This window comes from Myxocyprinus asiaticus, chromosome 1 (genome assembly GCF_019703515.2).
Source record: "Myxocyprinus asiaticus isolate MX2 ecotype Aquarium Trade chromosome 1, UBuf_Myxa_2, whole genome shotgun sequence".
In the NCBI taxonomy this organism is placed as follows: Eukaryota; Metazoa; Chordata; class Actinopteri; order Cypriniformes; family Catostomidae; genus Myxocyprinus; species Myxocyprinus asiaticus.
The window spans coordinates 2,256,448-2,276,396 of NC_059344.1; the positions used below are offsets into that span (position 1 = coordinate 2,256,448).

Sequence of the window (19,949 nt, forward strand, 5' to 3'; positions counted from 1 at the left end):
GAACTTTTCAAGGTCCAGTTTGTTTTCAGCATTTGTTATGATCTTCCACTCGGAATCATGTATACGCTTCTCCAGACTACAGTCTACATTATTGATGTTGGCACCACCAGTGAGAGCCTAAGAGTAAAGGAACTCCGAGCCAAATTCATGAATGATGTTTAGATGCTACATCTGTCGATCACTGCTTGCCACAACTGTTAAATTAATTCGGCACCTTAAGCTTTTACATGGCTTGTATCCAGGCAAGAAATTTGAACTTGTTTGTGTTCAGGATGGTTGTTCATTGCAATTTGCCGGGTTTAGAAAACATTTGAATACATTCCATTTCAATGTAGCATCAGGCAGTGCCAGCGTATCCCTACCAAATCATCAATCTCCAAATCTCTCTGAAGTAGTGTCACATAGTGGATCTGACTCCGATCAAGGTTTACTAGATCAAGATGCAAATCTGCAAGAATTGGATCCAGTTTCACGGGATCAGTCCAGAGAAATGTGTGTGTCCATTATAGCAAAATTGCAGGGTAATGGTGTTGCAAACAGTGTTATTGTGTCAGTTATTGAAAGCATGGAGGATTTTGTCAATGATTTTCATACAAGTTTAAAGGAAAAATGTCTAAATGTTTTGCCTGTTGATAATCCCAGCAGAAGTTCAGTTGAAGAAGTGTTCAGTGGTTTTGCTTCATATCTCATTGTCCATACATGAAGCAAAGGGCCAATCTGCCTGATGCATTCAGGGTAGTGAATCATGTGGTGATGCTTTGGAATGAGATTTTTAGAAGGATACAACTCTCTGAATAAGCGATGATGCTCTGCAGTAAGATGTTTCAAAAATATTGTCATTCCTTCTGAGATGCAAGTAGAAAATACAATGTCAACCATATGTAACAGCAGCAACATCAAATGCCAGTGTTTATCACCCTCTGGGACAACATCTCCAAATATGAGAGCAATATTCCTAATCATACACAATGTCTGACTTGCATTAAGTCCAGTGCTATTGTCTGTTTGTTGAAGGTTGATCTTTGTTGGGCGATTATTTCTGTCCAAGAACCCATAATTGAAGGCACACACCCTCTGAAGGATGGAATGTCTGGAAATCTGATTTTGACTCATATATTGAAAAAGCGGTTTGACTTCATATTGTGCTACAACTTCTAAAATATCGTGCATAATGTCCAACACAAAATTATCAGATACATTAGTACATAAGTGTGTACTGAGTATACTATTTCTTTTAATCCCATAATAGGAGCTTTCTTCTGGGTTCTCAGCAAGGTATCTGTAATGCTCCTCATTTAGTGTTCTGTTCCGTAAAATCGCCTGTGGATCACCTTCACTAAATACTGTCTGGGCTGACACCTTGTCAATAAGGCACTGCATACAGTAATGTTTTGCAGTAAAAGAAGCCACATAACCAAGAATACTATTCAGTCCAAGATTGTCAACTGTAAATTGTGAAATAGTACCAAAGACTGGCTCCTCAGAAAATGTCACTGTCATTCCCTTCTGCTCAAGCACTTTTACATCATCAACCAATGGACCAAGAATTTTGTTCATGCCATACGTTTTTACATCTTGATAATGGAACAAAGAAATGTGATGTAGGTTCATCAGCGAGGGATTTAGGCATGGTGGCAGGTTCCAAAGCACAAAATATAAACAGCCAAGCTTGTGAATGCCTAGTTTAGACCCCAATGGGTTTGCAGTCTCAAAATCATCATAGTAGATCTGGATCTGAAGTGCACTTCTGTAAATAGAGTACAAAGAATGGTTTCTGTAAATACAGTCCATCACAAAAATCTTGATACCTATTACTTTGGCGTTTTTCTTGAATAAGTTTACACACTTCAACGTTCCTGGAAATGAACTCGAGGGTCTTCAGAAGAGAAACATATATGAAAGTATCACTGACTGGAATCTGTTCATACGTTCCAGAAACTGTATTTCTTCTTGAATCGTATCGGACACCTAAGTGCACTTCAATAGGTTCAACCACCCCCTATTTCTCACTAAAATATTTTCTCCATTTTGTATCAGTATTGAAGTCAGAGAACGAACTGTGAAAACACAGGTTTTTTAAGAACAATCTAAAAAAAAACAAACAAACAAAAAAAAATTTAAACCTGATCAAATCACTTGCAAAGAAACACCAAGCAGCTATTGTTTATCACTCCTGTAATATAAAAGGTATTGAGTCTGGTCCTGTTTCAAATGAGCTGTTGTCTAATCTTGAAAACTGTGATTTAATTTCTGAGCATTTCCAGCTTGAAATGTCCAGTGAGGTAACAGTCACACCATGGGTTAAATGCCATGGTATTGAATATCACACTGGCCTTGTTGTTTGCTTAGATGTGTTCAATGACACACCTGTCTTTGGAAAAATGGTTAAAAATTTTTTGGAGAGGTGGAATTTATTTCTTAGTATCATACATGGATTCAGTGTTTGTTGAGCATGCTCATGCATTTCATGTTGTAGAGTAAGAGCATAACGTTGTTCTCAAAAAACCTGAAGATTTGTTTTACTACAAGCCATTTGATTTGCAAATGTCTTATGGCAGTGACACTTCATTTTATGTTGTTTTGAACTGTTATTTGTAGTAAATGTGTTCAACAGATCAATACAGGCACATTGAACTGATTTTGCTCTGCTGGGGAATAGAGTAATAAAAGAATGACCAAAGACTCATCAATGAATTCTTTTTATATTGTAGATTCAAATATTTGTCATAATGTCAAAAAGTAGGTAATTTAAAACTCAGCATCAATACGACATACACATAATATTTTACTCTCTTAGTGTTGTTTTTATTTCTAAAAAAAAAAGAAAAAAGTTTTGCATCAACACCAGGGTAGCATAAAATTTGACTCGTATAGTGTTGGGGAGATAGTGATTGCTATTATTCCTAATGAGTTAAGTGAACACCAGTGAAGGATTTTAACACTGCCAGTGTCTCCGAGACTCCTACAACCAAATCTATAATGGTGTTGTTCTTATTAGCACTGGTGTTAGTATATCACTCTTTTAGTGTTTGAATAATAACACTCTGTCGGTGTTGAGAAAGGCAACACTTCAGAAAGTGTTAATTTAACACTTTGTTGGTGGTTTCCATATAAACACCCTGAAAGTGTTAAAATTAACACTAGTGGTGTTAATTGTCGGATTTCAGTCTTGCAGTGTACAAGAATACAGCAACAAGCATATTTCATGTATATTTAATCTGTTTTCCTATTATTTTTATAGTCATCTTATTTTTGGATCATCCATCATGTACTCCTTGGTAAACAACACAGGGTTCGTGACGGCACGTATCTGTAACTTTAAGAACGTGTGCTCACTAAAAAGCATGTCTCTCACTTACCATTCCAGAATTTAAGTAATTTTAAGTTCATTTTGATTTGGATGTGACCAAAAGTGCGGTTGTCTGTGTCAGTTAGTTGTTTTCTGTGCAGATAGTTTCTACACTTCCATCAGTTTCGTCCCATTCATAGCGATCTGCAGAGTCCCGCTGTGAGGAGGAGAGCATGAGAGACAGGCACTATCGCATTGATTGACAGCGTATTGAACGAATCAGCGATAATCTGAGCCAATATCTTCCCTCATGTGATTTTTCTCTGTATTCGGCGGTAACCCCCCCTCACAGTCACACCACACTATAGGTGCTGAGTGTGATTGCAATGAGCTGAAGGGAAGCATGAGAGATGCTGCCTCCCACTGAAACTTTATCCACTAGGAGTCGCTGTTTGACAGAATGACTTTAGAAAGACGACTTCTACACACATTAAGTACACATTTTGTAATATTTTATTATTTTTATTTTGTACAGTCATTTATTTTGCTTACTCAAATTTCTGAGGAGACTTTGCCTCCCTTGCCAACTCAGCGAAATTGCGACTGTTTGTGTGATATGCCTTCCCTAATTCTGTACATGTTTGTCAAGAATGGAGAAAAGGAGAAGGAGAAGTTTTGTTTTGTATCAGGGATGGCCTTCCATTTGCATTACGTAATGCTGGTTCTGTTTGTTTATTTATTGAAATAAATTTGTGTTCGATCTTTGATGGTCAAATAGTTATAATTGGATTTATCTAACAACCTCCTATTACTGATGCAAATAGTTTTCATGAAAAATTGGCATCAACTTTGGACCATTAACAGTAAATAATGAAGAAAAAAAAAAAAAAAAAAAAACACTGTTTTCTTTAAGGAGATTATAACTGAATTTTGTAGATAAGGCTAACTAATTTATATCTGACTTTCTAAATACTCTCTACGATAGTTACTTTTATCCCCTTATTTATAAACCAGCTAGAGTTACTAGCTCCTCTGCTACTGTTATTGATACTCTTTGAGTCTCACATTAAAATCAGGGATATTGCTCACTGATATTGCTGATGTGATTCTAATTTAAAAGGTTGACTGAGGGTATTTCATGGGACAATGTGTATAAAACGTGGATGCCGAATCAGCTTATCTGTCTTTTGTGTCCATATTCAACTCTGCTTTTCACTGCTGTTTTCAATTAGTCACTCCCAAAAAGAAAATGGTTAAAGGATTGTGTAAACATTGGTTTACACCAGGTATTTATGAGTGTTCAATTCAGAAGAATTGACTGTATACAATTTTTCTCATTAATCCCACACCTCTCAATTTAGCAATTCGTAAAAATCATACAAAAACAAATTCCCTCATTTGTTAAGAACAGCCAAAAAAAAAAAAAAAAAAAAAAAGATGTTGTAATGAATTTGAAGAGTGTACTAATAACACCAAATCCACATGGAAGGTTATCAAGGAACTCCTAAACAAAAAACAAAAAAGTCTTTCTCAACTCTACCATATCAATTTACAGGAATATTCCGGGTTCAATACAAGTTAAGCTCAATCGACAGCATTTGTGGCATAATATTGATTACCACAAAATATAATTTCGACTCGTCCTGCCTTTTCTTTAAAGGGGACATATTATGCAAAATCCACTTTTCACAAATTTTTTATTTTTTTTTAAGCAGAATTATGTGTCCCCAGTGTGTGTAAACAACCACAAAATATGGTAAAAGACCATCCCCTCTTTTCTGTCCTTTCCCCATCAATACAAATTCCCCGAACAAGCTGTTCAGGTTTGCAGCCCCTTATGGCAACAAAAGGGGAAAGGTACCGCTCACGGCTGGCGAAGAGATCTGCCCAAGTAGCTTAAATCCGCCCTCATTAGAACCTGAGCGAGCAGCGCACAGTCCGCCATATTTATCTCCTCGCTAGAGTTGTGCTAACTCGGACTGCTTCATCAATGATGGTCAACACAAGGCTGGATTTGCTTCCAAGCTAATAAGGATCAAGGATGGACCGATACAAACTCTCCACGACCCAACTTCAGATTTGCAAGTCGTAAGTTTCGCACTTTATACTTTTTTAACATTTGCAATTTGGCTCTTTGAATTTCAGAAAAACGCTTGTTGTGAAAACATTGTGCTTTGTGTAATGTAGCAACTAGTCCCTAACTACCTTATTCCATAACAATGAAGGTGTAGCTCTGTTTCGGTTACGATATATACTGATTGGCATCCTCCACAGTCCCGCTTGAGTGGTCATGCAATGAAGATTTTTCGGGTAATAAAACCGGTCATTATTTCAAAAACGATTATGAAACCATAGTGGTATTTTCAACAACTATAGCTGATTTTCATATTTCATAACTCAACCTTTGTTATGCACAATACAGTCAGATGATTGACTTTGTGTGTTCTCCGTGTTATTTATAATTTTTTAACGGTTTAAGTTCTCCTGCATTGTTGTCATAGGGGTATCCATGGCACCAGCAGGAAAGGTACAGCCCAATTCCAGAAAGGGGTGTGGGGAGCAGCAGCTCCTTTGCATTTAAAGCTACAGACACTAAAACAGCCTGTTTGGATCAGGCCTACAAAACAGAGTATAAAAGCATGGTAGAATAAACGATCTGTGAGGTATTTTGAGCTGAAACTTGACAGACAATTTCTGGGGACACCTGTGACTTATATTACATCGTGTAAAAAGGGGCATAATATGTCCCCTTTAAAGAAAGCAAAAATTGTGGTTTCAGTGAGGCACTTACAATGGAAGTAAATAGGGTTCATTTTTGGAGGGTTTAAAGTCAGAAATGTGAAGCCTATAATTTTATAAAAGCACTTATATTATTTCTTCTGTTAAAACTCATATATGATTTGAACTGTAAAGTTGTTTACATAGTAATTTTTACAGTGGTTTTCCGGTTGTTGACATGTCATGGCACAGAGCGTGTGCTTCAATCTGCCCAAAACAACTACTGTATGAAACAGTCCACAAGTCCCTCAGTGATGCTCATTTCATTAAAGACATTTCCAAAGTGTGTGTTGAAAATACAGAAGACGCGTTCAATCTATTTTAAACATTTCTACATGAAAATCACATCCAAATCACATGCGGCTTTTCCCAATAGCTGGTGCGCGATATGGATCTGAAGTTTAGACATAAAACTAAAAGTTTCCTCGTCGCGTGTTTTTGTCTCCAGATAAAGCGCAGAACTCCTGTTCTGTGTTCACGTTGTTTTCACTCCATTAAACTGTTTTATCGCTCCAGTTTTGCTCTAAATGTGAGAGGAGAAAACACAAGTGGGAGCGGCTCTCGGAGGCGCACAGACACTGACACGAGCGGATTGAGTCTTTCAGGTTCTCATGAGGGTTTTAAGAGCGCAGCGCCGCTCAGTCGCTGTTTATTACTGAACTCAGTGCTTGTGTGTGTGTGAGATTACAGGTCCGATCAGAGAGATGGCAGAAACCGCTCCAGCTGCAGCCGCCCCGCCGGCCAAAGCGCCCAAGAAGAAATCTGCTGCTAAACCCAAGAAAACGGGTCCAAGCGTCGGTGAACTCATCGTCAAAACTGTGTCCGCATCTAAGGAGAGGAGCGGCGTGTCTCTCGCCGCCCTGAAGAAAGCTCTCGCCGCCGGTGGATACGATGTGGAGAAGAACAACTCCCGCGTCAAGATCGCCGTTAGGAGTCTGGTGACTAAAGGCACTCTGGTCCAGACCAAAGGGACCGGCGCCTCCGGCTCATTCAAGCTCAACAAGAAACAAGCCGAGAGCACGAAGAAACCCGTCAAGAAAGCCGCTCCTAAAGTCAAGAAGCCCGCAATCAAGAAACCCGCCGCTGCTAAGAAGCCCAAGAGCGCCGCGACTAAGAAACCTGCCGCCAAGAAATCTCCCAAGAAGGCGAAGAAACCAGCAGCCGCCAAAAAGGCAACGAAGAGCCCCAAGAAGGCCAAGAAACCAGCAGCCGCCAAGAAAGCCGCCAAGAGCCCCAAAAAGGCCAAAGCTGCCAAACCCAAAACGGCAAAGACTAAAGCAGCCAAGCCTAAAAAAGCAGCTCCCAAAAAGAAGTAAATGAACTCACAGAGTTTCTTCCTCAAAACGGCTCTTTTAAGAGCCACCCACTAATTCATATGAAAGAGCAACACTTCGACTTGTTTTAATATTTTTATTTATTTTGTAATGCTGTATTACAGATTGGTTGTTAGAGGACACAATCACTCCTGACTATGAATGAAACCAAAAGCTGCATATTCAGAAAATGGCAAACCCGGTAATGAAACATGTTATTCAGTGTAAGTTTCACCCGCCTGAAGAGTTTAAGTGTTGAGTTTAAAATCAAGAGTTTCATAAAACTATAAAATGAAGGTTAGTGCAATTATCTGACAACATTTTATACGTATAATTGCATTGATTGTGCCTGTATCAGTGAAATATATCTAATTTATTTCAGGTCAGATATATTTGACCATAATATCATTTATTATTATTGATGTTGAATTTTACATTAAACTGGATTTAAGACTCATTCAGCTGGAAGTTTCTCATCAACACAGAATATAGCAGAGAAATAAGAGGGAGGAGTTTAGAGATTGGAGGGAAGTGCTGTGATTGGTTAGAATGTTTTACAGACTCCAGCCAATAGAAGACTGACAGACTCTTTTAAATACTGTTAACCGTTTCTTCTCAGTTATTTTGTGTCTACCGTGTGTTGAAGTAGTGTGAACAAGTTGAAAATGAGTGGCAGAGGTAAAACTGGCGGTAAAGCTCGTGCGAAGGCTAAAACTCGCTCATCCAGGGCAGGACTGCAGTTCCCCGTCGGCCGTGTGCACAGACTGCTCCGCAAAGGAAACTACGCTGAGCGCGTCGGTGCCGGTGCTCCAGTTTATCTGGCCGCTGTGCTCGAGTATCTCACCGCTGAGATCCTGGAGTTGGCCGGAAACGCCGCTCGGGACAACAAGAAGACTCGTATCATTCCCCGTCACCTGCAGCTGGCAGTGCGGAACGACGAGGAGTTGAACAAACTCTTGGGTGGAGTGACCATCGCTCAGGGTGGTGTGCTGCCCAACATCCAGGCTGTGCTGCTGCCCAAGAAGACCGAGAAACCCGGCAAGACCAAGTAAACGGACTGCAGTCTGTTTCACTGAAACACAAAGGCTCTTTTAAGAGCCACACACTTGAACTATAAGAGAGGGATTGTTCTTCTACTCAAACGTTTAATTAATCGTAATACACACTTGAATGAAATAAAGTGCAACACTTAATGTGAGTGAACTACAGATTATTTTCTGTTTTTAGCACGTTTCTCTGATAACTAATAAAGTGTAGATTGAATTACAGATGCAGTTGTGGCATTCATGCAGTACAAGTATAAATAATGAACAGGTAACTGTGAATTCCTTTATCGATTTTAACCCAATATATTTACGTACATATTTAGATTTTAACCCTGCCCAACTACGCAAATGCGTTAATTTACGATTATTTCTTGCGATTATAATTATTACATCTGCCACTACTATTAAATGCTTGTGATTAGTTATTGCCAGTCATGAGGCTACATTCATTATTTAAAATAAAGTACTTGAGTATAAAAGCTAGACGAAGAAATGTGAAGCGTTATTTCATGCGCATTGATGTAAACTGAACAGAAGATTTTGAGCGGGAAACTGTCGCCGCTTGTTTGAAAAGACGCGCCGCACAGTCATTGGCCAACTGTCATGCGTACACGTCCACATCAGCCAATCACACGCCTCTAAACCCTCACCACACTGAGCGCGTGATCGTCCTCGGCTTTAAAAAGCAGCGGTGTAACGCTGATCTTCATTTTCTGTGTTGAACGGAGAAGTGAATCTCGTCATCATGGCAAGAACCAAACAGACCGCTCGTAAGTCCACCGGTGGAAAAGCCCCGAGGAAGCAGCTCGCTACTAAAGCCGCCCGTAAAAGCGCCCCCGCCACCGGTGGCGTCAAGAAGCCTCATCGTTACAGGCCCGGTACCGTGGCGCTGAGAGAGATCCGCCGTTATCAGAAGTCCACTGAACTGCTGATTCGCAAACTGCCTTTCCAGCGTCTGGTGAGAGAAATCGCTCAGGATTTCAAGACGGATCTGCGCTTCCAGAGCTCCGCCGTCATGGCCCTGCAGGAGTCCAGCGAGGCTTATTTGGTCGGTCTGTTCGAGGACACCAACTTGTGTGCCATCCATGCCAAGAGGGTCACCATCATGCCCAAAGACATTCAGCTGGCACGCCGCATTCGTGGAGAGCGCGCTTAAATCCACAGCGGCGTCATTCACATCAACACCAAAGGCTCTTTTAAGAGCCACTTCAGTTACACTCAACGAGTCTATTTCCAGTTCTTATTCAGTTTATTATTAATATTCGAGGCGAAATAGTTTCAAATTCTACCAAACATCAAATGTGCTGATATAAACAATGTATTTTAAATCATTTCTGTTCTGCATATTCTGAGTTTATTACTCTGGTTGTACTATAAGCACTAATATGCGTACTTGTTTTATATCGCACTTCTTTGAATCCCCTTCAGTCCGATGAACTTCAGATAATGTGTTTCTATCAGGTCCTGTAGACTATTGTAATCCTCCGTTACAGTTACATTATCTACTTGACATCACAAGTCCTGCACTGTCATTTACTATGTACTTTTACTAAATCACTTTTAATGGTAAATATATTTAAACAGCAAAATACCAGGTAAGTACTCAAATTAAACAAAAGATTACAAACACAAAGACATTATTTCACCAAATCTGGAATTTCAACAACTTAACAGATCATAATTTACATGTGATACTATTAAAGTATTATTTTTTTTATTTTATTTTTTTGTTTTGGCATAAGCTACACACAAAATAATAAACTGACTTATATCATTAATTCTTCTTTTAAAACGTGTGTATTATTTGAGTTTTAAGTTAGTTTAAATAATTTCCACAGCTGTTTTAGAGTTTATGGCATTACATCGTCACGGCAACGGAGTTGTAAAATTGGTTATAACTTTACACAGATGCAGTTAGTAAGTGATTTTATCACACTAAAATCATGTTAACACATATTGTTTATGTCTTGTCTAAATTTTTGAAACAGTATTTTAATGTTTACAGATTGACCCCATTGACTTCCATTGTAAGTGTCTCACTGGAACACAGATATCTGCTTATTTAAAGAAAAGGAGAAACAAGTCGAAATTAATTTTTGTGGTAATCAACATTATACTTCTTGTTGCAGATTTGTGTTGTAACATTGGCGAAGTTATTATTGTATGCCAGTTTACTGTCACAAATTTGGCATGTTACTTGATTATTAGTTTAATCCAAAGTAAAATACCAGCAGACTATCAAGGTCAGGTCAGTGTACATGTATTCATTTAGTAGAATAGTACCATAAATACAAAGAGATATTTAAAAAATATTGGAAAATATTTCTATTAATATTAATAAACTACTTTCTTTCCTCCCCCCCAGAATAGAAACATTATCTGTGCACAATGTTTTGAGCGGGAGAACTGAACTAAAGAAACTGAATCTCGTGGGGGATGGTGATTTTCAAACATGAGGTGATAAGTGGGACTTTCTTTTGGAAGCCTCTGACTTGCGGCCCCGCTGTGCTTCCTCATGTGGTCCCTCAAGACTTAACACAAAGGAAACAGTAAGGAGGGCACGGGAAGCGGAATCGTCCCTCAGAACGAGGGCGAGCCTAGAGCGTAGCGTCTTGAGACTCATGTCCTCACAGTGAGGGCAGTCTGTACCCATGAGAGCAGCTCTCATGTTGGTCTGACGGAGCAATGTGTCGCTCACAAGACCATTTGCGATACAACACCTTTAAAAAGATGTGGACACACAAGCGGCTCTTTTATAGTGTTAGGTTACTTGGACAGAATATTACATATATACTGTGTATATATATATATATATATCACACATACAGTGGTGTGAATAAGTGCTTGCCCCCTTCCTGATTTCTTATTTTTTTGCATGTTTGTCACACTTAAATGTTTCAGATCATCAAACAAGTTTAAATATTAGACAGAGATAACACAAGTAAACACAAAATGCAGTTTTTAAATGAAGGTTGTTATTATTAAGGGAAAACAAAATCCAAACCTACATGGCCCTGTGAGAAAAAGTGATTGCCCCCTAAACCTAATAACTGGTTGGGCCACCCTTAGCAGCAACAACTGCAATCAAGCGTTTGCGATAACTTGCAATGAGTCTTTTACAGCGCTGTGGAGGAATTTTGGCCCACTCATCTTTGCAGAATTGTTGTAATTCAGCCACATTGGAGGGTTTTCGAGCATGAACTGCCTTTTTGAAGGTCATGCCACAGCATCTCAATAGGATTCAGGTCAGGACTTTGACTAGGCCACTCCAAAGTCTTCATTTTGTTTTTCTTCAGCCATTCAGAGGTGGACTTGCTGGTGTGTTTTGGATCATTGTCCTGCTGCAGAACCCAAGTTCGCTTCAGCTTGAGGTCACGAACAGATGGCCGGACATTCTCCTTCAGGATTTTTGGTAGACAGCAGAATTCATGTTTCCATTTATCACAGCAAGTCTTCCAGGTCCTGAAGCAGCAAAACAGCCCCAGACCATCACACTACCACCACCATATTTTACTGTTGGTATGATGTTCTTTTTCTGAAATGCGGTGTTACTTTTACGCCAGATGTAATGGGACACACACCTTCCAAAAAGTTCAACTTTTGTCTTGTCAGTCCACAGAGTATTTTCCCAAAAGTCTTGGGGATCATCAAGATGTTTTCTGGCAAAAATGAGACAAGCCTTAATGTTCTTTTTGCTCAGCAGTGGTTTTCATCTTGGAACTCTGCCATTCAGGCCATTTTTGCCCTGTCTCATTCTTATGGTGGAGTCATGAACACTGACCTTAACTGAGGCAAGTGAGGCCTGCAGTTCTTTGGATGTTGTTGTGGGGTCTTTTGTGACCTCTTGGATGAGTCATCGCTGCGCTCTTGGGGTAATTTTGGTCGGCCGGCCACTCCTGGGAAGGTTCACCACTGTTCCATGTTTTCGCCATTTTTGGATAATGGCTCTCACTGTGGTTCTCTGGAGTCCCAAAGCTTTAGAAATGGCTTTATAACCTTTTCCAGACTGATAGATCTCAATTACTTTCTTTCTCATTTGTTCCTGAATTTCTTTGGATCTCGGCATGATGTCTAGCTTTTGAAGATCTTTTGGTCTACTTCACTTTGTCAGGCAGGTCCTATTTAAGTGATTTCTTGATTGAGAACAGGTGTGGCAGTAATCAGGCCTGGGTGTGGCTAGAGAAATTGAACTCAGGTGTGTTAAACCACAGTTAAGTTATGTTTTAACAGGTGGGGCAAACACTTTTTCTCACAGGGCCATGTAGGTTTGGATTTTGTTTTCCCTTAATAATAACAACCTTCATTTAAAAACTGCATTTTGTGTTTACTTGTGTTATCTCTGTCTAATATTTAAACTTGTTTGATGATCTGAAACATTTAAGTGTGACAAACATGCAAAAAAATAAGAAATCAGGAAGGGGGCAAACACTTTTTCACACCACTGTATATATATACACATACATTTGCAATCAAAATTATTCATGTGATTAGTTGACCAGCAATACATTCTGGTGATGTGAATTAAAACACATCAATAAGCAAAATAAGTTTTTAGTACACATTTGAGTGATTTTTTTAGAACAAAGAGTTTAGTTTACGCAAATAACTAATTCTGTCCACAAATGTCATGTCAAAAATATTCAACCCCCAAAGTCAATCATTTGTGGAGCATCCTTTATCCTTAATAACAGCAAATAAATGTTTCAGTTAAGTGTTCTCAGACTTCAGACACCTCTCTATTAGAATTTGTACACATTTCTCATGAGCAAAAGCTTCCAACTCATTGACATTCTTTGGTTTCTGTGCTGCCACTGCTTCCTGGAAATCCCAACAAAGGTTTGCAATGGGATTTTAATGATGGACTGAAAGGGTCATTTAAGGACATTCCACGACCTATCCCTGAACCAGATTTTGGACAACTTGGATGTATCCTTGGTGTTATTGTCTTGCTGGAAAGCCCAGTGATCACCGAGCTTCAATTTACACACTGAAGGCATCACATTTTTCATGCCAAAATGGCCTGATACCTGAAAGAATCCATGGTGTCAGTCACATAGTCAGGATAGCCGTTTCCTGCAACCTTAAAACACCCCAATAACAGGACTGACCCACCTCCATGCTTGACTGTGGGGATGGTGTCATTCTTGTCATCACCTTGTCATCTTACTCCAGACGTACTGCTGACCCATGGGTCCAAAACGCATTTTCAGTTTAGTGTCATATGTCTATAAAACCTTCTTCCAGGACTCCACAGGTCTTTCCTAATTACTTCTTGAATATTCAAGTCAACATTTCCCTTGTTGAAGTTTTGCTTTCTTCCACACCCCAAGAAGGTTGCTGTTGTACCATATTTAAAAATGTATGAATGGTGCTGCCAACTTTGTCTATTGGAAATAGAAGTGCCTTGGAAATGTACTTTTAGCCATGACCTTTCTTGTGTAATTAAATAATCTCCTCTATTAGTTTTTGAGACAGCTTATTTTTAATTGCATTTTTTGCACAGAAATACATTTTTGCTTACAACGCTAAACTTAAATTTTAAAACTTAAATAAGTGCCATTGCAGATTGATGACAATTTTGTTTTAAAACAATTACTTGTGTAGCCTTACATATTTAAGAAACAGCTACATGCAATAGGGGTTGAATAATTATGACATGGCTGTATTTAAAAAAAAATCCTGCTATTTAGAAATATTAGGTTATATATTCACACTATGACTTTGAATGTGTCACTCACACAGATTTATTGTAAAACAGCATTTATTTTATTAATTAATTATTGATATGAGATCATTCATGCAGCGATATCTAAAAGTAAATTAGTTAAGACATATCAGTGAGTACTTTCAAGTGTTTTTCTATGATTTTTTTTAAATAAAAAAATTCCATAAAATGTCCGAGCACCTCAGAGATACTTTTAATGATTTCATGCTGCAATATTACATTTATTTTGTATGGAAACTAATCTATATAATGCAGAAAAAGTTATGAATATGCGATGAAGCTCTTTAAGCGATAACATGGTTGGCTCTTAAAAGAGCCTTTGGTTGAGGTTTCTTATCACACTTGGAGCAATTAACTCTTTAGACGTGTATATGGGTGGCTCTCAAAAGAGCCTTTGGGTGCAGCTGAAAGCTTCATGACACTTTTTACTTGGAGCTGGTGTACTTGGTGACGGCCTTTGTCCCCTCAGACACGGCGTGTTTGGCCAGTTCACCGGGCAGCAGCAGACGCACGGCGGTCTGGATCTCTCTCGATGTGATGGTGGAGCGCTTGTTGTAGTGAGCGAGACGAGACGACTCACCGGCGATGCGCTCGAAGATGTCGTTGACGAAGGAGTTCATGATGCCCATCGCCTTGGAGGAGATACCGGTGTCAGGATGAACCTGCTTCAAGACTTTGTACACGTAGATAGCATAACTCTCCTTCCTGGACCTCCTGCGCTTCTTCCCTCCCTTACCGGCGGCCTTCGTGACGGTCTTCTTGGATCCCTTCTTCGGGGCGGACTTCGCTGGCTCAGGCATGATAACACAGTGAAACAACTTCAAAGTATTGAGCAACACACAATTATCCCCTCCAATATGCTAATTTCCCAAGCAGTCGATGCGCACCTCTGATTGCGTGTTTCTACAACTCCTTCACCATGACGATATAATGCCATAAACTCTAAAACAGCTGTGGAAATGATGATTTAAACTAGCTTAAAACTCAAATAATACACACGTTTTATCAAAATAATTAATTCACATCAATAAATCAATTAAATGGATCCAGAATCAACTCTTGGAATCAATTCTAACGATTCCAAAACAATTCTATACATGCATGGATAAAAAGTCAAACAATAGATTATATTTGGACAGCAGTAATTGTACAAGAGACAATTTCATTATTCATGAACATATCAAAAACACTTTCTGCAGAACTTACGATAATATTTGTTTATTGAAAATGTAAAACAACTCTACCACCAAGACATTGACTCTTCATGTGAGAGTGTGTGTGGCTCTTAAAAGAGCCGTTGGGTTTGTCTGATGAGAATCAAATCGTTTATCCTCCGAAGCCGTACAGAGTTCGTCCCTGTCGTTTCAGCGCGTACACAACGTCCATGGCAGTGACGGTCTTTCTCTTGGCGTGTTCAGTGTAGGTGACGGCATCACGGATAACGTTCTCCAGAAACACCTTCAACACACCGCGGGTCTCCTCGTAGATCAGACCGGAGATACGCTTGACACCGCCACGGCGAGCGAGACGACGGATGGCGGGTTTGGTGATTCCCTGGATGTTATCACGCAACACTTTGCGGTGACGCTTAGCGCCTCCTTTCCCGAGTCCTTTACCGCCTTTACCTCTTCCAGACATGATGATTATACCTCAAAGATCAAATGAATGTGAGAAGTGGAGCTACGGGATAAAACATTTACATGTGCCTACAGGACCTAGTGGAAAAACCACACTGAAGGCGGAGCCAACGGCACGTCACGTGTTTGTCGTTGTCAGTTCACGTGTCTGATCCACTAAAACGTGTAGTTTATTTCACTCGAAGTTATTACACTATTATTATTATTATGTAAGACTGATTTAAAACTCAATGTTCAACATAGAGCAGATGTATTATCCAACAAATACACTAATGTAGACTTGGGTATAATGTTGATTACCACAAAAATTAATTTAGACTAATTTCTCCTTTTCTTTAAATGTGCAGATATCTGTGTTCCAGTGAGACACTTACAGTACAATGGAAGTCAGTGGGGTCAATCTGTAAACATTAAAATACTGTTTCAAAAATTTAGACACAAGACATAAACAATATGTGTTAACATGATTTTAGTGTGATAAAATCACTTACTAACTGCATCTGTGTAAAGTTATAACCAATTTTACAACTCCGTTGCCATGACGATGTAATGCCATAAACTCTAAAACAGCTGTGGAAATGATGATTTAAACTAACTTAAAACTCAAATAATACACACGTTTTAAAAGAAGAATTAATGATATAAGTCAGTTTATTTATTTTGTGTGTAGCTTATGCCAAAACAATAAAAAAATAAAATAAAAAAAATAATACTTTAATAGTATCACATGTAAATTATGATCTGTTAAGTTGATGAAATTCCAGATTTGGTGAAATAATGTCTTTGTGTTTGTAATCTTTTGTTTAATTTGAGTACTTACCTGGTATTTTGCTGTTTAAATATATTTACCATTAAAAGTGATTTAGTAAAAGTACATAGTAAATGACAGTGCAGGACTTGTGATGTCAAGTAGATAATGTAACTGTAACGGAGGATTATAATAGTCTACAGGACCTGATAGAAACACATTATCTGAAGTTCATCGGACTGAAGGGGATTCAAAGAAGTGCGATATAAAACAAGTATGCATATTAGTGCTTATAGTACAACCAGAGTAATAAACTCAGTATATGCAGAACAGAAATGATTTAAAATACATTGTTTATATCAGCACATTTGATTGTTTTGTGTTTGGTAGAATTTGAAACTATTTCGCTTCGAATATTAATAATAAACTGAATAAGAACTGGAAATAGACTCGTTGAGTGTAACTGAAGTGGCTCTTAAAAGAGCCTTTGGTGTTGATGTGAATGACGCCGCTGTGGATTTAAGCGCGCTCTCCACGAATGCGGCGTGCCAGCTGAATGTCTTTGGGCATGATGGTGACCCTCTTGGCATGGATGGCACACAAGTTGGTGTCCTCGAACAGACCGACCAAATAAGCCTCGCTGGACTCCTGCAGGGCCATGACGGCGGAGCTCTGGAAGCGCAGATCCGTCTTGAAATCCTGAGCGATTTCTCTCACCAGACGCTGGAAAGGCAGTTTGCGAATCAGCAGTTCAGTGGACTTCTGATAACGGCGGATCTCTCTCAGCGCCACGGTACCGGGCCTGTAACGATGAGGCTTCTTGACGCCACCGGTGGCGGGGGCGCTTTTACGGGCGGCTTTAGTAGCGAGCTGCTTCCTCGGGGCTTTTCCACCGGTGGACTTACGAGCGGTCTGTTTGGTTCTTGCCATGATGACGAGATTCACTTCTCCGTTCAACACAGAAAATGAAGATCAGCGTTACACCGCTGCTTTTTAAAGCCGAGGACGATCACGCGCGCAGTGTGGTGAGGGTTTAGAGGCGTGTGATTGGCTGATGTGGACGTGTACGCATGACAGTTGGCCAATGACTGTGCGGCGCGTCTTTTCAAACAAGCGGCGACAGTTTCCCGCTCAAAATCTCTGTTCAGTTTACATCAATGCGCATGAAATAACGCTTCACATTTCTTCGTCTAGCTTTTATACTCAAGTACTTTCATTTATTTTAAATAATTTATGTAGCCTCATGACTGGCAATAACTAATCACAAGCATTTAATAGTAGTGGCAGATGTAATAATTATAATCGCAAGAAATAATCGTAAATTAACGCATTTGTGTAGTTGTGCAGGGTTAAAATCTAAATATATACGTAAATATATTGGGTTAAAATGGATAAATTAAGGAATTCACAATGTTACCTGTTCATTATTTATACTTGTACTGCATGAATGCCACAACTGCATCTGTAATTCAATCTACACTTTATAAGTTATCAGAGAAACGTGCTAAAAACAGAAAATAATCTGTAGTTCACTCACATTAAGTGTTGCACTCTATTTCATTCAAGTTTGTATTACGATTAATTAAACGTTTGAGTAGAAGAACAATCCCTCTCTTATAGTTCAAGTGTGTGGCTCTTAAAAGAGCCTTTGTGTTTCAGTGAAACAGACTGCAGTCCGTTTACTTGGTCTTGCCGGGTTTCTCGGTCTTCTTGGGCAGCAGCACAGCCTGGATGTTGGGCAGCACACCACCCTGAGCGATGGTCACTCCACCCAAGAGTTTGTTCAACTCCTCGTCGTTCCGCACTGCCAGCTGCAGGTGACGGGGAATGATACGAGTCTTCTTGTTGTCCCGAGCGGCGTTTCCGGCCAACTCCAGGATCTCAGCGGTGAGATACTCGAGCACAGCGGCCAGATAAACTGGAGCACCGGCACCGACGCGCTCAGCGTAGTTTCCTTTGCGGAGCAGTCTGTGCACACGGCCGACGGGGAACTGCAGTCCTGCCCTAGATGAGCGAGTTTTAGCCTTCGCACGAGCTTTACCGCCGGTTTTACCTCTGCCACTCATTTTCAACTTGTTCACACTACTTCAACACACGGTAGAAACAGAATAACTGAGATCAGACAGTTAACAGTATTTAAAGGAGTCTGTCAGTCTTCTATTGGCTGGAGTCTGTAAAACATTCTAACCAATCACAGCACTTCCCTCCAATCTCTAAACTCCTCCCTCTTATTTCTCTGCTATATTCAGTGTTGATGAGAAACTTCCAGCTGAATGAGTCTTAAATCCAGTTTAATGTAAAATTCAACATCAATAATAATAAATGATATTATGGTCAAATATATCTGACCTGAAATAAATTAGATATATTTCACTGATACAGGCACAATCAATGCAATTATACGTATAAAATGTTGTCAGATAATTGCACTAACCTTCATTTTATAGTTTTATGAAACTCTTGATTTTAAACTCAACACTTAAACTCTTCAGGCGGGTGAAACTTACACTGAATAAAATGTTTCATTACCGGGTTTGCCATTTTCTGAATATGCAGCTTTTGGTTTCATTCATAGTCAGGAGTGATTGTGTCCTCTAACAACCAATCTGTAATACAGCATTACAAAATAAAAATATTAAAACAAATCGAAGTGTTGCTCTTTCATATGAATTAGTGGGTGGCTCTTAAAAGAGCCGTTTTGAGGAAGAAACTCTGTGAGTTCATTTACTTCTTTTTGGGAGCTGCTTTTTTAGGCTTGGCTGCTTTAGTCTTTGCCGTTTTGGGTTTGGCAGCTTTGGCCTTTTTGGGGCTCTTGGCGGCTTTCTTGGCGGCTGCTGGTTTCTTGGCCTTCTTGGGGCTCTTCGTTGCCTTTTTGGCGGCTGCTGGTTTCTTCGCCTTCTTGGGAGATTTCTTGGCGGCAGGTTTCTTAGTCGCGGCACTCTTGGGCTTCTTAGCAGCGGCGGGTTTCTTGATTGCGGGCTTCTTGACTTTAGGAGCGGCTTTCTTGACGGGTTTCTTCGTGCTCTCGGCTTGTTTCTTGTTGAGCTTGAATGAGCCGGAGGCGCCGGTCCCTTTGGTCTGGACCAGAGTGCCTTTAGTCACCAGACTCCTAACGGCGATCTTGACGCGGGAGTTGTTCTTCTCCACATCGTATCCACCGGCGGCGAGAGCTTTCTTCAGGGCGGCGAGAGACACGCCGCTCCTCTCCTTAGATGCGGACACAGTTTTGACGATGAGTTCACCGACGCTTGGACCCGTTTTCTTGGGTTTAGCAGCAGATTTCTTCTTGGGCGCTTTGGCCGGCGGGGCGGCTGCAGCTGGAGCGGTTTCTGCCATCTCTCTGATCGGACCTGTAATCTCACACACACACGAGCACTGAGTTCAGTAATAAACAGCGACTGAGCGGCGCTGCG

At 39.9% G+C, this 19,949-nt stretch overlaps 8 protein-coding genes across 8 annotated transcripts; 3 read left to right on the forward strand and 5 right to left on the reverse strand.

Annotated features, from left to right (window-relative positions):
* The first annotated feature begins 6,751 nt into the window (after nt 1–6,751).
* On the forward strand, nt 6,752–7,707 carry LOC127442149 (histone H1-like). Its single transcript, XM_051699998.1, has 2 exons — nt 6,752–7,379; nt 7,506–7,707. The coding sequence occupies exons 1-2, from the start codon at nt 6,772–6,774 to the stop codon at nt 7,534–7,536; spliced, it is 639 nt and encodes a 212-aa protein (XP_051555958.1). The 5' UTR covers nt 6,752–6,771; the 3' UTR covers nt 7,537–7,707.
* Nucleotides 7,708–8,025: 318 nt separating this feature from the next.
* On the forward strand, nt 8,026–8,537 carry LOC127442355 (histone H2A-like). Its single transcript, XM_051700318.1, has one exon. It carries the CDS (start codon nt 8,046–8,048, stop codon nt 8,430–8,432), a length of 387 nt encoding a protein of 128 aa, XP_051556278.1. The 5' UTR covers nt 8,026–8,045; the 3' UTR covers nt 8,433–8,537.
* Nucleotides 8,538–9,154: 617 nt separating this feature from the next.
* On the forward strand, nt 9,155–9,657 carry LOC127442293 (histone H3-like). The gene has a single exon (XM_051700212.1). It carries the CDS (start codon nt 9,172–9,174, stop codon nt 9,580–9,582), a length of 411 nt encoding a protein of 136 aa, XP_051556172.1. The 5' UTR covers nt 9,155–9,171; the 3' UTR covers nt 9,583–9,657.
* A 4,903-nt stretch (nt 9,658–14,560) lies between these two features.
* Nucleotides 14,561–14,951, reverse strand: LOC127442413 (histone H2B-like). Its single transcript, XM_051700434.1, has one exon. The coding sequence runs from the start codon at nt 14,949–14,951 to the stop codon at nt 14,577–14,579; it is 375 nt and encodes a 124-aa protein (XP_051556394.1). The 3' UTR covers nt 14,561–14,576.
* Nucleotides 14,952–15,455: 504 nt separating this feature from the next.
* Nucleotides 15,456–15,802, reverse strand: LOC127442431 (histone H4). Its single transcript, XM_051700470.1, has one exon. The coding sequence runs from the start codon at nt 15,787–15,789 to the stop codon at nt 15,478–15,480; it is 312 nt and encodes a 103-aa protein (XP_051556430.1). The 5' UTR covers nt 15,790–15,802; the 3' UTR covers nt 15,456–15,477.
* A 1,178-nt stretch (nt 15,803–16,980) lies between these two features.
* LOC127442288 (histone H3-like) lies at nt 16,981–17,648 on the reverse strand. The gene has a single exon (XM_051700198.1). It carries the CDS (start codon nt 17,464–17,466, stop codon nt 17,056–17,058), a length of 411 nt encoding a protein of 136 aa, XP_051556158.1. The 5' UTR covers nt 17,467–17,648; the 3' UTR covers nt 16,981–17,055.
* A 448-nt stretch (nt 17,649–18,096) lies between these two features.
* On the reverse strand, nt 18,097–18,602 carry LOC127442380 (histone H2A-like). Its single transcript, XM_051700369.1, has one exon. It carries the CDS (start codon nt 18,600–18,602, stop codon nt 18,216–18,218), a length of 387 nt encoding a protein of 128 aa, XP_051556329.1. The 3' UTR covers nt 18,097–18,215.
* A 463-nt stretch (nt 18,603–19,065) lies between these two features.
* On the reverse strand, nt 19,066–19,892 carry LOC127442189 (histone H1-like). The gene is made up of 2 exons (XM_051700038.1): nt 19,265–19,892; nt 19,066–19,142 (listed from the first exon to the last, which is right to left on the reverse strand). The coding sequence occupies exons 1-2, from the start codon at nt 19,870–19,872 to the stop codon at nt 19,112–19,114; spliced, it is 639 nt and encodes a 212-aa protein (XP_051555998.1). The 5' UTR covers nt 19,873–19,892; the 3' UTR covers nt 19,066–19,111.
* Nucleotides 19,893–19,949: the final 57 nt, after the last annotated feature.

Bases quoted from the DNA above. Each gene is read 5' to 3' on its own strand.
- LOC127442149 (XM_051699998.1), top strand. From the start codon at position 6,772: ATGGCAGAAACCGCTCCAGCTGCAGCCGCCCCGCCGGCCAAAGCGCCC. The intron at 7,380-7,505 runs GTAAATGAACTC...GCTGTATTACAG, and splicing joins AAAGCAGCTCCCAAAAAGAA to ATTGGTTGTTAGAGGACACA.
- LOC127442355 (XM_051700318.1), top strand. From the start codon at position 8,046: ATGAGTGGCAGAGGTAAAACTGGCGGTAAAGCTCGTGCGAAGGCTAAA.
- LOC127442293 (XM_051700212.1), top strand. From the start codon at position 9,172: ATGGCAAGAACCAAACAGACCGCTCGTAAGTCCACCGGTGGAAAAGCC.
- LOC127442413 (XM_051700434.1), bottom strand. From the start codon at position 14,951: ATGCCTGAGCCAGCGAAGTCCGCCCCGAAGAAGGGATCCAAGAAGACC.
- LOC127442431 (XM_051700470.1), bottom strand. From the start codon at position 15,789: ATGTCTGGAAGAGGTAAAGGCGGTAAAGGACTCGGGAAAGGAGGCGCT.
- LOC127442288 (XM_051700198.1), bottom strand. From the start codon at position 17,466: ATGGCAAGAACCAAACAGACCGCTCGTAAGTCCACCGGTGGAAAAGCC.
- LOC127442380 (XM_051700369.1), bottom strand. From the start codon at position 18,602: ATGAGTGGCAGAGGTAAAACCGGCGGTAAAGCTCGTGCGAAGGCTAAA.
- LOC127442189 (XM_051700038.1), bottom strand. From the start codon at position 19,872: ATGGCAGAAACCGCTCCAGCTGCAGCCGCCCCGCCGGCCAAAGCGCCC. The intron at 19,143-19,264 runs GTAAATGAACTC...GCTGTATTACAG, and splicing joins AAAGCAGCTCCCAAAAAGAA to ATTGGTTGTTAGAGGACACA.